Raw genomic sequence first — 22147 nt, forward strand, 5'->3', positions numbered from 1 at the left:
TGTGGTTATCAGTAAACTTAGTTTATCTATAAACTGATAATCAATAAACTTAGTAGACTCAGGAACATTTAGTGGGCGGAATGGTATGCGCTCAGTTAACCACTTCTCATCAATCAAATTAATTTGGACTGGCTCCAAAGCAGAAGTGTGCATAGGCTCAGGATAGAAAGCCTTCACTTTACGAGTAACTTCCTATCATCTTTACTTAATAACAACTCCTCCCTCTCACTCACTCACATGAATGTGATAAATGCACATATATATTTATCTTCTAAATAGCCTTATCTTTTCTAATGTGGCCCACGGCCCTTCTAATGCTGTATCTTCATGACAGTACAGTGGGCCCTCCACATTTGCTGGGCTTAGGGGCACAAGACCCCTGGGAAAGTGGGAAAAACACAAATTAAAAAGTCTGCTATGTTTTTAGCTGAGAGAACATCTCTCTCAGTTTCCAGCAAAGTTGCACTGGAGGACCTAGATATTCCTAGAGAGAACATATTAATGAAATCCATGAATAATCAAATCTTTAAAGGTCAAAGCCACAAATGTGGAGGGCCTACTATAACTGGCATAGAGTATTCTATTCTAGCCAATCCTACAAAGGCAAGGTAAACTGCAGCTTCCTCCAGAATCCTATACTGGGGATGATGCATAAACAGCAAAACAGACATAAAAGGAGAGAAAAGGTAAGTCTGCCTCACCAGCTAATCCCAGTATGTTAAAAAAAGAGAAGAAGCACAGATCTGTAAGTCTGGCCACCAAAATGAAAAACATAAGAAAAGTGGAAGATGGTAAAAGAAAAAAAATAATTGCCAGATCCATTTTGGAAGATTTCAAGTGGTGACCTTAGAATACTCAGAATGTTTTGGTTGAATTATGCAAGGCTTACCTGACTTGGGTTGTTTCATTGTCATGCATATAGTTAAAAGTTTGGTGAATCAAGTTGAACTGCTCTTCTTTTTTTTGTGGTATAGAAACCTATCCCTATTCATTTCATGTTATTTCTGTCTCTCGTACCAAAATTTTTGTTACAGAATGAATGCCAAGTTACGTTTCTGCTTTGTTAACTGAGGCACACTGGGCCCTTGGTATCTGCTAGGGTTTGGTTCCAGGAATCCCCCCCGCCTTCTTGGATACCAAAATCTGTGGATGCTGAAGTCACATTAAATACAGTGGCATAGTAAAATGATATCCCTTATAGAAAATGGCAAAATCAAGGTTTGTATTTGGAATTTATACTATTTTTTCCCTAGCCAGATGCTTGAATCTGTGGATAAAGAAACTGTGAACATAGAGAGCCAACTGTATACCTGTTAAGTAAAAAGAAAACTATTTTTTGTAGTATATCTGGGATTTCTTCCTATTCAGGAAGACAGATCACATAGCATCCCTGTTAGGGCTGCTGGGAGTCACAATCCAACAAAATCTGACATCCATGCTTTACACATTTCTGTACTACACTGCTGCATTTCCCTCTCTTTCTCTCGCTACACATATACACACACATTTAATCACACCTGTGAAACCATACTTCTAAACCTGAGCTTTTGAATTCCAAAGAAAAAGCAAAGGACAGACCAGAGCCCCATAGCGCACACACATGCTCCACTCTCATCCACAAGAATTCTAAAATCAAGATATGCTACCTGACCCTCCAAATACAAGGCTTTAACAGAAGAGTCTCGAGGTTCCTGAGGCTGCATCTACACTGCAGAATTAATGCAGTTTGACTCACTGCCATGGCTCAATTCTGGGATATGTAGGTTTGTGAGACATTTCACCTTTTCTGTCAGAGAGCTCTGGTGCCACAAAAAGCTACGAATCCCAGGATCCCATAGGATGGAACCATGGCAGTTAAAGCGGTGTCAAACTGCATTAATTCTGCAATAGTCTGAGAAGTAAGCTGGGGACGAGCTGGGAGCCAGTCCAACCCAAGACACTCTTTAGACAGGCTGGTTGCCTTGTAGGCTCCAAACCTCGGTCCAAAACACACTACAGTAATAATCCAGTTTGAGACCGCTTTAAGTGCCCTGGCTCAATGCTAGGGAATCCTGGGAATTGCTGTTTATTGTGTAAGAGAAGCCTAAAGGTATCACAAAACTACAGTTTCCAGAATTCCCTAGCATTGAGCCAGGGCAGTAAAAGTGGTCTCAAACTGGATTATTTCTGTAGTGTGTTCTAAAATCAGTTGCACTTCCTTCCACAAGTAAGCATGCATACTTGTACAACCTCCTCTGCCCAAGTCTTAGGCTTCATGAGGAAATCCCATGAATGGTTTCTTAATAGCGTGATTGAAGTGTGATTGCCAGGGTGCAAAAACTAATTGTGTTTCAATAAAATCTCAAAACACTCCTATAGAAATCAACAATATAGCCATGTTAGTCTGTAGAATCAGTACATAGATCTTGTAGCACCTTGGAGACTAACTGAAAGAAATAAATTGGCAGCATGAGCTTTTGTAGACTTCAGTCTACTTCCTCAGAGGCATTTGGAGTGGAAGCCAGGTACAGACATATATACAGACATTGGTATGTGAGGATGTCAATACAAATTACAAATCCTTTGTGTACGGAAATGAAGTGTCAGATCCAGTTTTGCAATGAGACTAGCTTGTGGGGAGGGGAATCGATGAATTTAGGGCACCCCGCTGAGGATGGGGTCAGATAGTGTTGAAGTGCTTATAGTGTGCCAGGAAGCCATTATCTTTATTCAGTCCATTGCTGAGGGACTGTAGTTTGTGGATGAACCCCAATTCTGCTGTTTCCCTTTCCAATCTACCTTTGTAGTTTTTTTGTTCAAGGACTGCTCTTCTGAGGTCTGAAATGGAATGCCCAGAGAAACTGGAGTTTATCAGACAAGGGAAATTGGAAGTATAATCCAATGGCAATCTGAACGCAATCATGGGATTTAACGTTATTGCGTGATAACCTACTACATGCAAATTCGGGCAATGGGAAGTCAGTCCGAGTACAATCATGGGGTTTCACGTTATTGCATGATAGACTGCCACACGCAAATTTGGGCAATGGCAAGCTATTTTCGGGCTATGGGGAGCCAGTTCGAATGCAATGCGCGAAACTAGCGACTTTACGTGAATGCATTCTGGCCCCACTTTCTTTTCATTCGAAATAAAGAGAAATTCCTCCCGTGTGATAAACTCCACTCAAATGTTCTGCCACTGGTTTTTGTGTACTTCCATTCCTAATGTATGATTTATGCCCATTTATTCCTGGCATAGGGACTGTTTGCCTGATGTAGAGTGCTGATGGGCATTAATGATAGTATGGCATAGATCACATTGGAGGACGAGCACATGAAGGTCCCCCTAATATTGTGGGTGATGCCGTTCGGTCTTGGGATGACATTTCCTGGATAATAATAATAATAATTTATTTATTTATACCCTGATCTTCAGGCTTACAAACTGTTAATTAGACATTTCCCTAAAGGATAAAGGTGTGGGCAGAGTTAGAATCATAGAATCATAGAGTTGGAAGGGGCCACAAGGGCCATCCAGTCCAACCTCATTCTGCCATGCAGGAACTCTCAATCAAAGTATCCCCCAAAGATGTCCATCCAGCCTCTGCTTAAAGACCTCCAAGGAAGGAGACTCCACTACACTCCAAGGATGGAGTGTGTTCCACTGTCAAACAGCCCTTACTGTCAGGAGGTTTCTCCTAATGTTGAGGTGGAATCTCTTTTCCTGGAGCTTGCATCCATTGCTCAATTGGGTCCTGTTCTCTGGGGCAGCAGAAAACAAGCTTGCTCCCTCCTCCTCCTCACTCTGACTATGCCTGTGTCCATGTTGCTGCTGCTGAGGGATGCTCCAAAGGGAAGAGGGCCTTTCTGGGCAGCAGCAGGAGGAAGGCTGAGAGATGGAGGAGGGGTCCTGGAGAGGGACCCTCCCAGTCTGCTTCTCCTCCTCCTCCCTCTTTGCTGGCGCCGGGGGTGATCTGGGGTGAGGCGGCGTCCTCGGCTGAACCAGGGCCCAGCGAAGGCGGATCTGGGACTGGGAGGCGCTTGCCAAGGACCTGCTCCTGCTCCTGCTGCAAGAGGGAGAGCAAGCAAGCTAGCTCCAGAGCCCTGAGAGGAAGGCCAGCAGGCAAGCAGCTCCTTCCCCTTGGCCTCCCCCTTCTTCTTCCCCATTGCAAGCAGGTGAGGAGGGGGGATGGGGGTGGTGGGCCCTGGCTCTAGGGAAGAGGCTTTCCAGAGGGGGACCAAGCTCTCCTCCTCTTCCTCCTCCTCCTCCTCCTCCTCCTCCCCCTGGCAAATGGAGGACCCTCCCCAGGGAAAGGGAAGAAGAGGGAGACCTCAGCCAACAAGGAAAGCTAGCCACAGCCCTCCTGGAAGCACAAGAGCCAAAGGAGGGACGTTGAGGGGAAATTGGGGGGGGGGGGGGATGGGGGGCCTTCCCAAAGGACAACTCCAAGCCCTCCCCCATGAATGGAGGATGTGGGAAAGCAAATGGTGGGACTGGACTTGGCCCACAGGGAAACCAGACTTGCCCATAGAGAACCATGGGGGAATGCTTGCCCATAGGGAAAGGATGGAGAGGTCCTGTGTTTCCTTAGGAGCAAGGATTCCCCAATGTTTCCCTATGGGCAAGTAATTCCCAATGTATTCCTAAGGGCAAGTCTTCTTCTATGATGCCCTATGGGCAAGTATTCCCCAATGTTTCCCTAAGGGCAAGTATTTTTCAATGATTCCCTATGGGCAAGTATTCCCCAATGATTCCCTATGGGCAAGTCTTCCTCAATGTTTCCCTATGGGCAAGTATTCCACAATGTTTCCCTATAGGCAATATGATTCTCTATGGATAAGTATTCTCCAGTGTTTCCCTATGGGCAAATAATTCCCAATGTATCTCTATGGGCAAGTAGTTCCCAATGTATCCCTGTGGGCAAGTATTCCCCAATGTTTCCCTATGGGCAAGTATGGTTTCCCTGTGAGGAAGTACTGTCATTTGTTTTAGTACATCCCGTAAAATGGAGGACGTTTGGGAATTCCTCCTGGACAGGAAAGGTGGAAATGGAGGAAAGGAGGACCTCTGGTCACCCTGTACGTATTTCTAAATTTGCACCAGTGAAGGTAAGTTGGCACAGGGTGAGCAGATGTCCTCACCGCCAAGGAGGACAAGCCACCACAAAATAGAGGACAATCCAGAAAAATGGAGGGCATGGCAACATAAAGGCTCAAAACACTCCTGGAAATGTAAATTCATGCTTCTTAGGCCTCCTCAAAAGGGAGGACATTTGAGCATTCCTCCTGGACAGATGGCTGAAATGTAGGACATGTCCTGGAAAAGGAGGATATCTGGTCACCCTGGCTTTAAGATGCTGAACAGACAAAGAAAGGGGGGGCTTGTGTAAGAGACCCCCCCCCATCAGTTCCCACCACTATTGTTCCTTGATAGGTTGTGGGTTGTTGTTGTTTTGGTGGGTTCCAGGCAGGGGTAGGGACAAGTTTCTGAATGCTCATTTTAGGTATGGAGTGCCATTGAGCATGTATAGAGTGCACTTCCATTGATTCCCAGAATATGACCAGCCATTGTTTGCTCCCTCCTGGGTTGAGGAGACGGCTCCTCCCAGATCATTGCTTTCTAGGCAAACTTGAAGTTAGATTATTGTTGTTGTTGTGTGCCTACAGTCATTTCTGGCATACCATGGGGTTTCCTTGCCAAGATTTGTTCAAAGAAGGTTTGCCCTGGCCATCCTCTGAGGCCGAGAAAGTGTGAATTGACCAAGGTCGCCTAGTGGGTTTCATGGCCAAGCAGCAGTCAAACTACTGCACCACAATACCTACATTTTAAAACATTGTTATTTATTTTTGTAATTGTTATCTTTGCAATGATAGGGGGAAGGCTTGCATTTTTTCCCCTGGAGGTATTCGTACAATGGGAGCTCTCCTTGTTGCTTACGTGGTTCCACCAAACAGGCTTTAAAAGTGATCCTCAGTTTGGAAATTTTGGTCTCATGCACATTACGGTTCTCTTTGAAACTATAGACACTTAGGATCCTGTGACCTTTGGAAGCTGTCCAGTGTCAGGTGTGCATGTGTGCACCCACATGACTATATTTGTGACTGCCCAAGCAAACCAAAGCAGTGGCTTAGGGTTCAGTCTATCTTTGTTGATGTTGTGTGTCTTCAAGTTGTTTTCAATTTATGACAACCCTAAGGTGAACTTACCATGGGACTTTCTTGGCAAGATTTGTTCAGAGGATTGCCGTTGCCTTCCGCTGCGGCTGAGAAAGTGTGACTTGCCCAAGGTCATCCAGTGGGTTTCATGGCCAAGCCTGGATTCAAACCCTGGTCTCCACAGTCATAGGTCCAAAACACACTGCAGAACTATTTTAACTGCCCTGGCTGAATGCTAGGGAATTTTGAGAATTTTAGTTTTATGAGACATTTAGCCTTCTCTGTCAAAGGACTCTGGTGCACAATAAACCACAGTTTCCAGGATTCTGTAGCACTGGGCCAGAGCAGTTAAGGCGATCTCAAACTGGATTTCTGCAATGTGCTTTGGACGATAGTCCAACACTCAAATCCTATGGGTGCCCTAAAGAAACAGTGTGCAGTGCTACACATTATTCATCCAAAACTCCATGAAGCAGTTCCTGGAAGTGGTCTTGAGCCATTGGCTGCCTGACCCTGGTGAGTTTCCAAGGGAAGAGAACAGCAATTATTGCCAGTGGGCCTAGATACTGTCCCAGTCCCATGGAAAAAAATAACTGTTGATCCCCCACATCAAATTGCCTGCGATGCACGACTGCAAAGCATTCTGAGGCTCAGCCCTTTGTGGCAAAGTCCCTTGGATTGCCTGTGTGGTCTTGTATATATAAGTCAGTTGTATACATCACTGGAGTTTTGTTCCACATCTACTGCCCCAGATGGTGTAAACCACTGGTAGTACTATAGTCAAGCTGCTTGTTTCACATGAAGTGCAGAAATATGTTGCATTTCCCTTTTTTAATGTGTCAGCCTGACCTTGTACTGAGTGCCTTGTAATTCCAAAAACCGGAGGAGTATCTTTTCTTAGAACTACACAATGTAAACAGTTCACGCCTCCTATTTCCCTCAAAGGGGAGGAGATTTTAGGGCAGGGCAGCCTTTTACATAACCGGTTCCTTGGTGGTTTTGTACAATGTTTGCTTTTAGCGTGATGAATATCAGTCCTGAAATAGCATAGTCCCTCAAGTGTTGCAATACAGCTGGCTGGAAAACTGTGGTTGCTTTCCTCTCTTTCTTTTCCTCTCATCAGAGTCAAATTTGTGCCAAACACATATGCAGTGGGCTTTTGGTATCCTCTGGGATTTGGTTCCAGGACCCCCCTGGAATCCAAAATCCATGGATGCTCAAGTCCCATCATATACAATGGCATAGTAAAGTATAATAATGGCATAGTAAAGTCCCTTATATAAAATGTCAAAATCAAGGTTTGCTTTTTGGAATTTATAATTCTCAAACTGTGGATGCTGGAATCCATGGGGGGTGGAGGGCCAGCTGTACTTATGCAGCGGAAGATTGACTTCTCAACTCCATCATGTCAGACTCTGACACAAATTTGGGCGCCTTGCATAGCCATCACCTGTCAAAAGCCATTCCCCAAACAAGCTTTGCGAAAAAGAGTGGTGGGTGGGTAGGAGTAGCCTTGGATACGAAGTGGTGTGTTTATGCAGAAAGCTATCAACCTCCCCCAGCATTTGCATATGTCATAGTAGTAGTATGTGCGTGCATGATGGTGGGATGAGTAAAGAGACTAGGAGTTTTGTTAAATGAACTGTTTCCCCCCTCCCAGCTTGCCTGCTTTTGCAGTTCAGCACATCCAGTCCTGTTCTTAGACTGGAATGTTCCCAACAAATAGGACAACATAACAGAAAGGCTACGGGTAGGAGGGAACTGTTACAGTTGAGGGAGTGACCTAGTTACAACGCTGCCTAGAAAAGGGTCAGAAGAAAGAAGGGATCTGAGTGCACACTGGCTCTCTGGCCAGGAGAGAATTAAAGCCACCCCTGAGATGAGGCCGGAGATGGACAGCTGCCTTACTTTCTGCTTGCTGTGGTGGAGCCAGGGATTGCTCTTAACTCAAAACCTACAAAATCTTTAATGTGTTTGGAGCTTCCAGTGTTGCAATATTTTTCTTTCTCTTCAGAACCACTAGTGTGGTATGAGATTGATAGATTTTGGAGTTACCTGGGCAGGAAATTCAGTCGCTGGCCTTGAACCAGTCTCTTTCCACTCACCCACCCAGTTTTCTCTTGGAGAATAAACTGTCTTGTGTGGTTAAAATGGAAGAGAGACAATGATGGAGAAGAGATGACATGAAATATAATACAAGTTGAGTCTCCCTTATCTGGCATTCTGAAATACTCCAAAATTGTACCCATGGGTGGCTGAGATAATGATACCTTTGCTTTCTGATGGTTCAATAAGCACAAACCTCAAGTATAGACTTGAAGTACTATTCATACACCATTTTTTCTGCTTTTTAACTGCCACCCCAAAAATTGCACAGAAAAAAATTATATTTGTTAAAACAAAACATTGTTTCATGCACAAAATTATTAAAAATAGTATGTATAAAATTTTGTTCAGGTTGTGTTTATAAGGTGCACACAAAACATAATTGATTTTCATGCTTAAATTTGAGGCCCATCTCCAAGATATCTCATTAAGTATATGCAAATATTTCAGAGTCCAGAACAATCCGAAATCCAAAACACTTCTGGTCCCAAGCACTTCAGATAAGGGAGACTCACCCTGTGTGGCTTGAGAGCAAGGTGGACTCACATATCTTGCTATACAAAGGTGGATGGTTAGAAAATTTCAATTTGATTCATTTATAAGGTTTCCGTAAATTCCTGAGGCCAAGCTGGTAAGAGAATAATCCAGCACAAGATGGACTTGTCAGCTACAGCTCCCATTCTGGTGTGGCAGCTATAAATTACAGTTCGTGCCTGGCTGTAACCTTTCCCTTCACAAGTCTTGGTTGTTAGGCTTTTAATTGCCAAAACTGGAAAATTTCGCTTTTTGAACTACAACTCCCAAAATCTCCCGGCCTGCCAGGCAGTGGCAGAACCACTTGGCCTCAGCCAGCATCCATCTCCTAAAACAGTAACTCTTCCAATCTTTGGGGGATTGAGGGAGTTTGTAGTTCAAAAAGATCTGGCAAGTACAGGTCTACCATCCAAAGCCTTTTAAAAGGTTATTTGGCACTACTAATAGGCCACACAAGTGGCACAAACACAGGAAGTAGGCCATATAACAATCCCCATAACAAACCTACCGTGATACTAACACTGCCACTTTATTGACTGAGGTTTAGGACCTAGAAATATCAACCACAGCATCAGAGGGCCGTTTGCCTCTTCATTTTCCTATAGGAGAAATATGTTGTCACTTACCAGCTTTTGAAAAAAAAAATGTTTCCTGTCTCCTTTCTTTTCTCACTAGAGAACCACAAGCTCAATAAAATTAGAATAACATTAAAGTTAATCCTAAAAAAAGACATAAAGCCACATAAATAACAGTTACTATAGCAGCAACAAGCAATAACATTAAATATATACCTTCAATTTTCACACTACTACAGAGAGTGTCCAAATTGGTAAGTTTTTAACTAATGCCTAAATAAAAACAGTCTGGGAAACAGCTGGATCTCTGCACAGAAGGAGATCCTTAAATTGGGTGCTGCCACTGAGAAAGTCCTGCCATAAGCTATACACCCACCAGAATTTCCTTTCTGATCTAAAAAATTGGCTTTGTTGTTACTAGGAAAGGTGCTTCTTCTAATACTTGGATTCCAAGTCGCTGCTGCCACACTGTAGAAATAATGCAGTTTGACACCACTTCAACTGTCATGGCTCCATCCGTCGGAATCCTGGGATTTGTAGTTTCTTGTGGCACCAGAGCTCTCTGAGAGAGAAAGCTAACTATCTCACAAAACTTCAGATCCTGTAATTCCATAGCATGGAGCCATGGCAGTTAAAGAGGTGTCAAAATGGGTTAATTCTGCAATGTAGATGAAGCCTAAGTTAAGGTGTTGTCAACATTTACCAGCACTTTGAAATAAGTCTGATACCTCACTGGTATCCAAGATTTAATAGCATCTCATTGCCTGGACCAAAACTGAGGCTGCTACAGTCTTCACCAACTGCAGTTTTCAGATGATCTTAAAGGAAAACCGGATGTATAAGTGCACTGTAGCAAACCACTTGGGAAGGAATGAGAGTGCGAACTATAATAACAAGGTTTTCTTCATCCAAGAATGTCAGTGAATGGTAAACATGCCAAAGGTGGGCATAGACACTCCTCAGTGTTAAAGCAAATTAGGTCTTCAGTGACAGTTATGAATCTAGGATTAACTCCAGATTATGTCCCAACTATCAAAAAATTTTTGGTTTATTCTATAAGTGTATTCTTATCCAGAAGAGGAAGAAGATGAGTACTGTATTTACGTTTATTTGATTCCTTTTTCTAAAATACCAAAAAATAAAAGTAAAACGTAGAAAGTTTAAAAACAAACAACAAAAGCACCATGTCATATAGACAAAAGCCCAGAATGGTATAGTGATGGGTCAGACTAGGACTCCTGGGGACCAAGGTTCAAATCCCCACCCAGCTATGGAAACTCACTGGTTATCCTCCAGCAAATCATATACTCTCAGCCTCAGAAAAAGGCAAGGACAACTCCCCCTGTAAAAAAGTCTGATCACAAAAAACCTGGGATGAGGTTGCCATAAGTCACAGTTGACCTAAAGGCACGTAACAATAAATAAAGCAACACTTCCCCCACCCTGAATAAATTAGAAGACCAGTATTTAAAAACCAGTTGTTCACTTCCAAGCATATGCTTGGGATGAGAAAAACACCTTAATCTGACACAGAAAATATGACAATGTCAGGGCCAGGTGGGCTTCATTGGGGAGAAAATTCCACAGGTTGAGGAGGATGTACAGTACAACCCAAAAGGCCCTCTCTCTTGTCTCTACCTTCTGGGACCCTCTCTGGGAGGTAGACAACGTTTTTTGATTTCAGGGCCGATTTCACCCCTTTGGATCTGTTAATAGGCTACATTTCACCTTGCTACTACTGAATTTGGTAGTACAAATAGACCTAGAAGAGTAGAAGGGAACCCTCCTGGAAAATAGAAGCAGCGTTATTAATAGGGGTTTTCTTGGCAAGATTTGTTCAGAGGAGGGTTGCCATTGCCTTCCCCTGAGGCTGAGAGTGTGTGACTTGCCCAAGGTCACCCAGATGATGATGATGATGATGATGATGATGATGATGATGATGATGATGATTTATTTATATAGCACTGTAGATTTACAAAGCGCTGTATGTACAAACAAGTTGATTTCATGGCTGAGCAAGGAATTGAATCCTGATCTCTCAAGTTGTAGTCTAACATTCAAACCACTACATCATAGTAATTTTGGCCCAGAAGAAGCTTTTTTTAAAATAAAGGACATGAAGAGGAAATAACTTCCACTCATTTCTGTTGTTAAAAAGCTTTTTCCTGGGTCTAAAATGGCCCCAGGAGAGTTAAAAATATGGCAAAAATGTCCCCTAGATTGCATTTAGGACAAAAATCAGGAGTTTTGCAAGAAGGGGACAGTCCTCCAAGGTCTCTAAGGGAGGCTAGTACAGTCTTCTAGCCTTCGAGTTGCCCATAAGCAATGCTGGCCACTCTTATTCTCTGCTAGTGGCATTTCCCAGACTGCCTTTGGAAAAAAGGAGCATCGCCACAGGAAAGCCAAGGTTTATTTAATGCCTATCGATACCCATCCAAAAACACTTGAAAGAATATGGTATGGCACGAATCCAGGACTGGTGATGACAACAGCCAGAAACCAGGTCTCCCAAATGATGACTTCAAAGTTGCCCTTTTTTTTCATGCAATCTCTGAAGGGAGGCTCCATTGTGAAATGGCTTCATTAAAACTTGTCAAGAAGCTTTTTTCTTCTGGCTTGGGTCTCAGTCAAGATAACAGTTCCTTTCTCACCGTAATTTAATGTAGCGATGCTGTTGTTGTGAATTATGAGTACACACATACACACACTGAATTGTGCCAGCAAGGCTGTGCTTTTTTACATTGCATGTCTATTTTGATCCCACTGTGTGCTTTCCTTGCTATATATGGGCATTGTATAATAACATGTACATTCACATTCACACATATCCTTCTTCTGATTGAGGATAACACCTTGCATATGACATAGGGGATTCTATTCAACAAAAGCTTATGACACAATAAATCTGTTTGTCTTTCTTTTTTATGCTAAAAAATTAAATTTTATTATAGCAAAGAGAATACACCCCCCAAATATTTACATTCTTCTACATACACCAATATCATTATTCTTGCAATACATTATCTCTAGTTTCATTTTATCACATTTCATTTTATTACATTCTTCTTTTCGTGTCCTTCCTTTTAACCGTGTTTCATTCTCCTTTCTGCGTTATTCACATTTCTCTTCTTTTCCTTCGTCTTCTTTCCACATATTGAATGTTCTACTGTATTTTCTCTGTTTTCACTATCTTTCACTCTGCTACCTTTACTGTTGTGCCATCCCTTTCCTTTCTTGTTGTATCATCCCTTTCCTTTCTCCATTAGCTTTTCCTTTCTTCTCCCTACATTCTCATTTTCCTTTCTTCCTTCTTCTTTCCCTCCCTTTCCCTCTTCTATCTTTTTTACGACTTCTCTTGCCTTTCTATCACATTCACATACTGTATATACTCATGTATAAGTCTAGAAATTTAGGTAAAAAATTGACCCAAAAACCCTGAGTCAACTTATCCATGGGTCAATGTAAGGTACATTTTTTTATACTTCTTACCTTCTTAATCCCAGCACTTACCTTGTTTAACTTTCTTCACCTTTCAACTTACATAATAAATCTTTGTCTTTGTCTTTCAAGGTGCCGTGAGGTTTCTGTCTGAATCCATGCCATCTCCTTTCAAAGTGTTTTTCGACTGGTATTGATAGGTGTTAATTAAACCTTGGCTTTCATCTGGCAGTGATCCTGAATTGCAAGAAAGACAGAAGATTTAACAGTGTATGCAAATAAGGAAATCAAACATTTTTGGCTTGATCAGGAGACTGGAGAAAATTCTACCTGGAAAAAGATGCCAGGGTGGGGTGTGGAGTTAGAATTGCCAACTCTGCCAATCATGAGACTGCAGAGTAAACTAAGGTCCAAAACACACTGCAGAAATAATCCAGTTTGAGACAACTTTAACTACCTTGACTCAGTGCTAGAGAATTCTGCAAACTGTAGTTTATTGTGGCAGCAGAGCTGTTTGATAAAGCAGGCTAAATGTCTCACAAAACTAAAGTTCTCAGAATTACGTAACATTGAGCGAGGGCAGCTAAAGGGTTCTCAAACTGGGTTATTTCTGCAGTGTATTTTGGACCTATGTTGTACAAAATCTGAGATGGCAATACACAAACTGTCCCCATCTAAATTTATTTGAATTTATAAGAAGCTATATTTGGAATGAATTTTGCACTGAAGCCAAGCATGTTTTGGTGTGTTGTATAAAGAGTTAAGAAAACATCATACCTGAAATTAAAATTGGGTGTAGAGCTCAAGACCTCCCTCTGTGCTTTAAAAGTTCAATTTTTAGCCATAGGGCTAAAACACAACAAGAACAACAAATCTCTCCCTTTCTGTGGCAATAAAAAATAACACATGAACTTATTTGCTGACCTTTCATGACAGTCCAGATCTGATACTTGAGGCAGCTGCTTCACTCTGCTTAAGGAGTGGGTAAAGAACTGGAGTTGTTCTTGTGACTTCTGACCTCTCCAGACTCTGCCTTTCTCTAGCAATCCACCATTTAAATAGTTTGCAAAGGCCTGATGTGCTTGTCTCCCTTTGTTTTGTTTTAGAGTCTTTGCAACTCCTTCAGGTATATGGATTGATTACTGAGAGCTTATAATGTAGACCACCATGGTAAAAATGTAGAGCTGTTTATCCTTCGAGCTAGAGTTCAGGTTTTCGCATATAGTATTCCCTAACCCCTCTTTGCCACCCACCATGTTTTTATGATTAGGATAAAATCTTGACACTATGCAAGAGAGGAAAAACTGTATAATGATTGTTGGCTCCTGGGATTGATAATTTGCAAAGTATAAGCTTTGAAGATACTTTAAAAAAACACAACTCTATAGGTTATCAAATTGCTTTTAAAGATTTTTTTATATGCATTCTGTTCTACCTGGTTTAATATACAGTGACTAGTTTATGTGTTTTATATGCAATTTTAAATGAAGCAAACATACACATGAGAGACAGTGTGGTATAGTGGTTCAAGTGTTGGCCTAGGCTTTTGGGAAACCTGGGTTTGAATCCCTGCTCAGCCATGGAAGCCCACTGGGAAGACCTTGAGCAAGTCACATCCTCTCAACCTCAGAAAAAGATAACCGCAAATCTCCTCTGAACTAATCTTGCCAAGAAAATGCCATGATAAGGTCAAAATAGACTTGAAGGCACATAACAACAATAAGAAGAACAAATAGATTTTTTGCAATTCTTCACTCTTTGCCTTGGCTATGATTATTACTACATATATATTATTCCTCCTCCTTTTCTTTTAACAGCCCCTGAAGAAGGTCATAAAGATATTTCACGGCCAAATATGTTGATCTAATTCGAAAAATAAGACCTTCTTAAATACATCCAGAGACTCAGTCTCTCTCTTTCGCATCAGGCACAAATAATTTGACCAGCCTTGGATATTATATACCTTGACTGGGAAAGTGGGGAGCGCTTAGGCAGCCAAATTTCTTGAGCCAAACCTAACATTTACCAAGGGATTTTCATTGTGTCCAAAGCACTCCAGATAGAAATATTGACTTGGAATTCTTCGAGTATTGGTCCAAAACACACTGCAGAAATAATCCAGTTTGAGATCACTTTAACTGCCCTGGCTCAATGCTAGGGAATCCTGGGAATTTTACTTTGTTGTGGCACCAAAGCTTTCAGAAAGAGGAGGTTAAAGGTCTCAGAAAACTAGAGTTCGCAGAGTTCCCTAGCATTCAACCAGTTTCAAACAGGATTATTTCTGCAGTGTCTTTTGGACCACTATAAATCTGAGTAGTACTGTATTCTTATCCTCAGAAAACAGATAGGTGAGTTCATGGCAGAGGCGAGGTTCAATCTGGGAATTTATCTATTTGTAGTTTAGGGCCCTTTCACACTACATAATTACAGTTGCTATAATTCCACTTGAACTGCCACATCTGTTTCCTAAGGAAATCTGGGATTTGTAGATTGGGAAGGATGAGAATTCTAAATGTCCTCCCTAAACTGCAAATCTCAGGACTCTGTAGGAAGACGCTGTGACACTTAAAACAGAATCATAGTGCCATAATTGTAGTGTGAAGTGGCACTTAGCCAGATAGCTACAATGATATTTTCATCTATTTTTCCTGTGTAGGTGGTCTGGGTTTAAATCCTTACTTACCAAGTCTGTCTTGGATCTATAAGGTGAGTCATCAACAGTAACCTGACTCATTACGTGACTGTTGTGAGTATAAATGAGTACAGCAACAGTAGCTAGGGATGACTTAGAATATGAACATTTGCAGCCTTCTACAGGTGTGGGCATGTTTGAGCAAAGCAACATTATAGCTTACTGCAGTTCTGTGTTCAGGAAAGCCCAGCAGGTCTTCAAGAAACTTGGTGCAACTCCAAGAGTGGGGCTGGTATTCTTGTACCGGTGCACAGGTGGCTAGAAATTTGGCAACATTTGAGTGTGCCAGACCGCACCCTGAAACTGCATGAAAAAGGTGTTAACTACTTAGCAAGATTTGTTCGGAGGAGGTTTGCCATTGCCTTCCCCAGAGGCTGAGAGTATGTGACTTTCCTAAGGTCACCCAGTTGGTTTACATGGCCGAGTGGGGAATCGAAACTTGGTCTCCAGAGTCATAGTCCAACACTCAAACCAGTATACCATGCTGGCTCTCATATTCTTAAGGAGTAAGACTGCACAACATGATAAGCCAGGGAACTGTGATAAACCAAAGACTGGAGCAAGCTGTCCAGTATTTTCATCCTGCAGTCAGAGCAGCTAAACACACCATACAGCATGTTGTCAAATGCAGGGATTTTCTCCTCTGTGCTGTTTGTCTTCCAACAAAACAGAGAAGCAAGCAAACCAAGACAATCACAAACCCTAGAGTACTTCTCTGGTTTGTTGAGGGAAAGAGACAAACCAGAGTAGAGATTGTGCCCATTTTCAGATTACATATTAGATAAGAGACAAATAAAGATGCCATAGCTTGTTTAGATGCTCCTATTGAACAGTGTGCGCATATGCACACTGCTTATAACCTGGACCCCCACATTCCCCTGGCTTCTCATTGTTGTGCAATTGCAGCCAATGAATTGGCCACTAGGTGGCAGGTAAGGCGCATGCGCTTCCTTATTTCCCATTGTCTTTGGAAGGCAAACCTCTGAACAAATGGATTCAAACCACAGGAAAAGAGATGCCCCCTCAACACTAGGAAGAACTTCCTGACAGTAAGAGCTGTTTGACAGTGGAACATGATCCTTCGGAGGGTGGTGAAGTCTCCTTCTTTGGAAGTTTTTAAACAAAGGCTGGATGCTTTGATACTGCAGGGCATGGAGGTGGACTGGATGACCCTTGAGACCTATTCCAATTCTATGATCCTTTGATTCTATGATTCTAAATCTTACCAAGAAAACCCCATGATACGTTCACCTTAGGATTCAAGTGAACCCTATAAGTTGGAAATGACTTGAAGGTACACAACAACAACAACAACAACAACAACTTGTAGCTATTCCCCAGATAGGCACATTGAGGAAAGCCAGCTCTGGCATGCACTAACCTGCTGTCCTTTCTTTCCAGCCCTACAGACTTTGGAGAGATGGACCTGCCTCTGGGGGTCCCTCCCATCCAGCCTCAACCGGAGATTCCCCAGCTCCCTTCTTCCACCCAGGTCTGTGAACTGCGTACAGCTGTATCTTCCTTTGCCGAGGAGACCGTCTCCCTTCTTTCAGCCAATGGTCTTCTCAACCACTCCTTACTGAGAACATCAGGTGGTACTGGGAACCAGCCAAGGGAGCCTGGGGTAACCTCAACCATGGCCCGGCGCAAGCGGGAGTTCACCCCGGATGAAAAGAAGGATGATGGTTACTGGGACAAGAGGAAGAAGAACAACGAAGCGGCCAAGCGCTCCCGGGAGAAGCGAAGGGTCAGTGATTTGGCCCTCGAGAGCCGGGTGCTGGCACTGTTGGAGGAGAATGCCCGCCTCAAGGCTGAGTTGCTGGCCCTCAAATTCCGTTTTGGTTTGATTCGGGACCCAACAGAGTCTTCCCGGCCAGTGGTGGCTCTTGGCCCTGTCCCAGAAGTCCCCCGGCCAACCCCCACACCCCAGCACTACCCAGTGGCTCCTGATCCATCACGCTATGCTTGCCCCTTCCGTCCAGAGCCTGCCACCAGCTCTGAGGATTCTGGGTTCTCCACTCCCGGCAGCTCTAATATGGGAAGCCCTGTCTTTTTTGAGGAGCGGGACAGGGCGGAGGAAGGAATGGTTTACGAAGGGAATTGCTTGGTGCCAGACACTCCTGGTGAGGGATCTGATTTGGGCCGAGCCAGTCGTTACGACTCTGGGGAGGGCGTCAAAGGTCTCCCCCACAAGCTGCGTTTCAAAATGGCTGTAGGAGCAGAGGAGGTCGCTGGGGAACCCTCCGGACATTATCCACCATCCCCACCGATAGGAGCCTGGAGGGGGCCAGCCACCCGGGAGGAGCAGAGGAACATAGGAGTACCTGGCAGTGCCATGGCATTTGACGGCTGCTGTGAAACTGAGACCCCTGGTGCCCAGTTGCCAACTTTCCAGGGGTCCCAGTACCAGACAGAGAACAGCACCCTGAGGAGTCAGCTCGCCTCACTTTCAGCCGAAGTGGCCCAGCTCAAAAAGCTCTTCTCTGAACAGATCCTAATCAAGATGAACTGAATGGACAGAGGAAGCAAGGATAAATTAGTTTATAGGTTGCTTTTAATGGGTTGCTTTCTTTCTTTATCCCCACTCCCTAATTGTCAAGCTCTGTATGTATATATATTTGTACATAATGTGGTCCGTTTTCTTCTGTTTCCTTTAATTAAAGCTCCTTCCTTGAGAATATGTGCCCTTCATCACTATGAACCCCTACTTCCAGCAGCTCTCAAACTTTCTACGTTCAGGTAGTTTATTTTCTACCTGAACGTCTCTGTCACAAAACCTGTCTGTTTCTTAAGAAGATTCCAGTAGGCCACTGAAGTTGGGGATGCAGTTTACATGGTTCAGATGGGGTCCAGGATACTCCTGACAGGCTATAGAGGATGATAGTTTATGGACATTGTCTGCCAGGTACCAAAATGATTTGGTACTTGAGGGAAAGGACAAGATGGCCCACCCCATTCAATGTACCAACGTAAAATGGACTGGCAGCAGTGGTGTCACTAGGGAGGTGCAGGGGGTGCAGATTGCACTTCTGTAGGCTTTTCCACGGTGGGGAAGGAGAGGGTTGAGCGTGCCTCTCCCAACTTTGCTGTGCTGGCAGAGTCCTCCTCCCAAGGAGACCTCTGCTGCCATGGCAAAGGAGAGGGCTCAGTTCACCCTTTTGGCTGCTGCCACCGACCTACCCTTGGCAGCGCCCTCATGCACTGGGTGACACCAGAGATGAGGGCGTCATTGATTGGCAGTTTAATTTTACTCCAACATGGAAGATTGGACTTCACATAACATAATTTACAGTGTATAAAATAGACCTTGAGAGCCAGCCAGACTGACCTTGGGTTTGAGTGTTGGACTACAACTTGAGACCTGGGTTCCATTCCCAGCTCGGCCATGGAATCTCACTGGCTGACCTTGGGCAAGCCTCAGCCTCTCAGCCTCAGGGGAAGTCAATAGCATGATAGGTTTGCCTTAGAGTTGCCATAAGTTGGAAATTAATTGAAGGCGTACAACAAGAACAACAGTAACAAAGGACAGGTCCTATGGCACATGCAGCTCTGTTCTTTAATGGGAATAGTTAGAAGAACATGGCTGCTGGCACCTACCGCCTCTGCCTTTTGAGGCAGTTGCCTGATTGCCTCATGGTAGGGCTGGTCATTGCTGGTCATCTTTTCTCTGAGGCTGAGTTTCTGAGTATCTCCAAACCAGAGCTCAGAAGCCACTATCCTTTTCAGGCTTAAGCAATATCAGCAGTCTTAGCTATATATTTTTTTCTCCAATGAGTCAAACTAACCCCCACTTCGCAGTACCAGTCAGTGGAGAACAGTTTGTCTTCCTCAGTCAGAACAGTGAATCCCAGTTTACTTTGTATAGGCTCCCTCTCCCCACTTAGTTCTGATTTTATTATATTTGGCTAGGTTGGAAAACTGAATTAGATTAGGGTGACCACACAGATGTTTGTAGGAATTAAAGATAGAACTAGGAAGAATAACTTTTTTTTTTTTGGGGGGGGGCGGTATAATTCCCAGGATTCACAAGCAAGTATGGCCAGTAGTCAGGGTGGCTGGTGAATTCGGAGTCTTAGTCGGAAGAAGAGGAAGGAGAACTTCAAGCTCTGCTCCCTCTCAATGATATGCAGGCCAAAGAACTGACATGGTGGAGGGAGAGGAAAGAAATGAAAAAGAACTGGTAGAGCAGTGACCTTTTCACATCAAACCATTATGGCACTAGGGCTGCATCTGCATTGCAGAAATAATCTGGTTTGACACCACTTTAACTGCCATGGTTCAATGCTATGGAATTCCAGGACCTGTAGTTGTGGCACTGGTGACAGTAGTGTGTTCCTTACACCTTCACTGCCTCCCATTGTCATGACACCTTGCTCAGTGCTTCATGTCTGGGTCTTAGACTTTCCTAGAAGGCAAACCTTCCCACCATCCAAGAGGTTTGGGAGCTTGCTGTGAATGCTCTGTAGTGGGTGAAAGGCACTTTGCATATGCTCCAACATACTCTCTTTTCTTTCTCAGTATTTGATATGTTCCACTGTGAAATCTTGGCATTGAAAATATTCAGCTGCAGATTTTTTTTTTTAGTTCATTGATGATCTGCCTTTTAACCTAATAATTTCATTGATTTTAAATAAATTTGTGTATTAGTATATCCTCTGGATGGATTCATATTTTTTTGGAAGAATGGCCAGTTTTAGTAAATAAACTCATTACTAGAAGGAAATACCATCATTTTATCCCTTCCTTGTTACAAAAATTCACCAGAGTCACCAAAGCAACCCCATGAAATAAACATGTATATTCTTGATTCACTTATTCATATCCTCTCAGTTAATCAACTAAATTTTTGGTGACTGAACTGATTAGATATCACTGTCTTAAAATGAAGTATAAAGTCTCTGCAAACCTGTTCAGTTCAACCAAGTTTGAACTTCAGGAATTGTTGTATTAGTCCCCCTGCCTGCATCAAGCAGAGCATAGAGGAGCGCAACCAAGGTGACCAGACATCTTTTTCCAAGACATGTCCTACATTCAGCCTTCTGTCCAAGAGGAATTCCAAAATGTCCTCCATTTTCAGCATCACTAAGAAGCATGGATTTACATTTCTATGAGTGTTTTTAGCTTTTCTTTGGGAATGTCCTACATTTTCTACCTTTTGTAGTGCTTTGTCCTTCTTGGCAGTGAAGACATCTCTTCACCCTATGCCAACTTACCTGCATTGATGCAAATGTAGAAATATATCCAGGGTGACCAGAGGTCCTCCTTTTCCACAACACATCCTATATTTCAGTCTTCTGTCCAGGAAGAACCTCTGGACTAGTATTTCAAGGAATCCAGGGTCCAAATATCTGCTAGGCTATGGAAGCTCACTGGGTGACCTTGGATGAATCACTCAAAAGGCAATGGCAAATCTCCTCCGAAGAAGTTTTTGCCATGAGAACCCTATGATAGGGTCACTATAACTTGGAGTCAGTTGGAAGGTCCACTGCAACAACACTGATAAACTAACCTCTGCTGAAATTATCTTCCACACAACTATTACAAGTTTAGGAGACTTGTCCTTTTCTGCAGCTACCTGCCCTAGGTGAAAAATTTTCTTGTTCTAGGTCTGCCATGGTGCAGTTTTGAGGGAAGGAGAATTAGTATTGGCAAAAGGGATGGTAGAGGAAGGGGAAAAGATACTGGCAACCTGTTAAGGACAGTCATGGCAGAAAAGAAAATGGGTGCTAGCCTGAGGACTCAGAGATTTGAAACTGCTGTACGACACACAACGAACATTCATCCAGCTGAGGGCTTTTGGTGGCATTCCCATGTCCTTAAGAGTCACCCATAGTTTTTCGCAATCGATGCAGTCGAAGACTTTGTTTTAGTCGATAATTTTCAAAACAAAGCATGTAATTGGAATACTGGCCTAGTTTTGACTCTTGACCCTGAGACTATATGGCATATTTTGTTGACAGAAGACAACACGTTCTCTTGACAAGAACCCCAAAGCCATTAATCTGTTCTTCAGACAGGCCTTTGTATTTCCTGAGCCGGAAAGCCAAACAAACAGGTCTGTGCCACAGCACCTGGCATCCAGGCATCCAAAAATGCAAACTAAAAACCCTCCCACCCTGTCTGCCAGGAAGACCAGGCCAAATAAACTTCCCAAAGGCAGAGGAGGGAATGTGTATGTCCCACACACACATTCCAGATTGACTTAGGAGCTCTGCTTTTAACATTTTGTCTGTGGCAGGTCTGGTATTGAAAAATAACATTTCCCCCCCTAAAAGCTGGTTACTTCGGTTAGAGAAAAGCTAATATTGATGTAACAGAAAGAAGACAGATGTTTGCTTCCTCAATGAGTCAAGCAATTAATTACCTTTTCCTGTTGTTCCTCTAGACACTATAGAGAATTGTCCTGATCCAGAGTGAACAAATGCAGAGCTTGGAAAAGTTCCCTTTTGGGACTACAACTAGAGCTGTGGCCTCAGGGAGGACCAAATGAAGGCATTGGTCTTACAAAGAATTTTGGCCCCCGCAAATGACATTTTCCTTCATTTTCCAACTTTCTAGCATTAATGAAGGTGAGGCATTCACACATGGAACTTTTCTATTTGCTGTCTTCACAGTCCTATGGTAATCTTACCTGCCTCTATTCTTTGGATGCCTAAACTGTGTTTCT

The 22147-nt window shown here is 43.2% G+C and overlaps 1 protein-coding gene across 4 annotated transcripts; it reads left to right on the forward strand.

The window, feature by feature from the left end:
* Positions 1-3938: 3938 nt before the first annotated feature.
* LOC149323082 (uncharacterized) lies at positions 3939-20146 on the forward strand. 4 transcript variants are annotated; one of them, XM_089487048.1, is made up of 3 exons: positions 3939-4155; positions 15445-15494; positions 16882-20146. In XM_089487048.1, the coding sequence occupies exon 3, from the start codon at positions 16901-16903 to the stop codon at positions 17990-17992; it is 1092 nt and encodes a 363-aa protein (XP_089343174.1). In that variant the 5' UTR covers positions 3939-4155; positions 15445-15494; positions 16882-16900; the 3' UTR covers positions 17993-20146. The 4 variants fall into 4 exon arrangements, with proteins under 4 accessions (XP_089343174.1, XP_089343166.1, XP_089343188.1 ...); XM_089487040.1 differs by lacking the exon at positions 15445-15494; XM_089487062.1 differs by lacking the exons at positions 3939-4155; positions 15445-15494 and adding an exon at positions 4856-5088.
* The last annotated feature ends 2001 nt before the right edge of the window (positions 20147-22147 follow it).

This window comes from Sceloporus occidentalis, unplaced genomic scaffold (genome assembly GCF_023333645.1).
Source record: "Sceloporus occidentalis isolate IW3139 unplaced genomic scaffold, rSceOcc1.0.p SCAF_1, whole genome shotgun sequence".
Classification (NCBI taxonomy): Eukaryota; Metazoa; Chordata; class Lepidosauria; order Squamata; family Phrynosomatidae; genus Sceloporus; species Sceloporus occidentalis.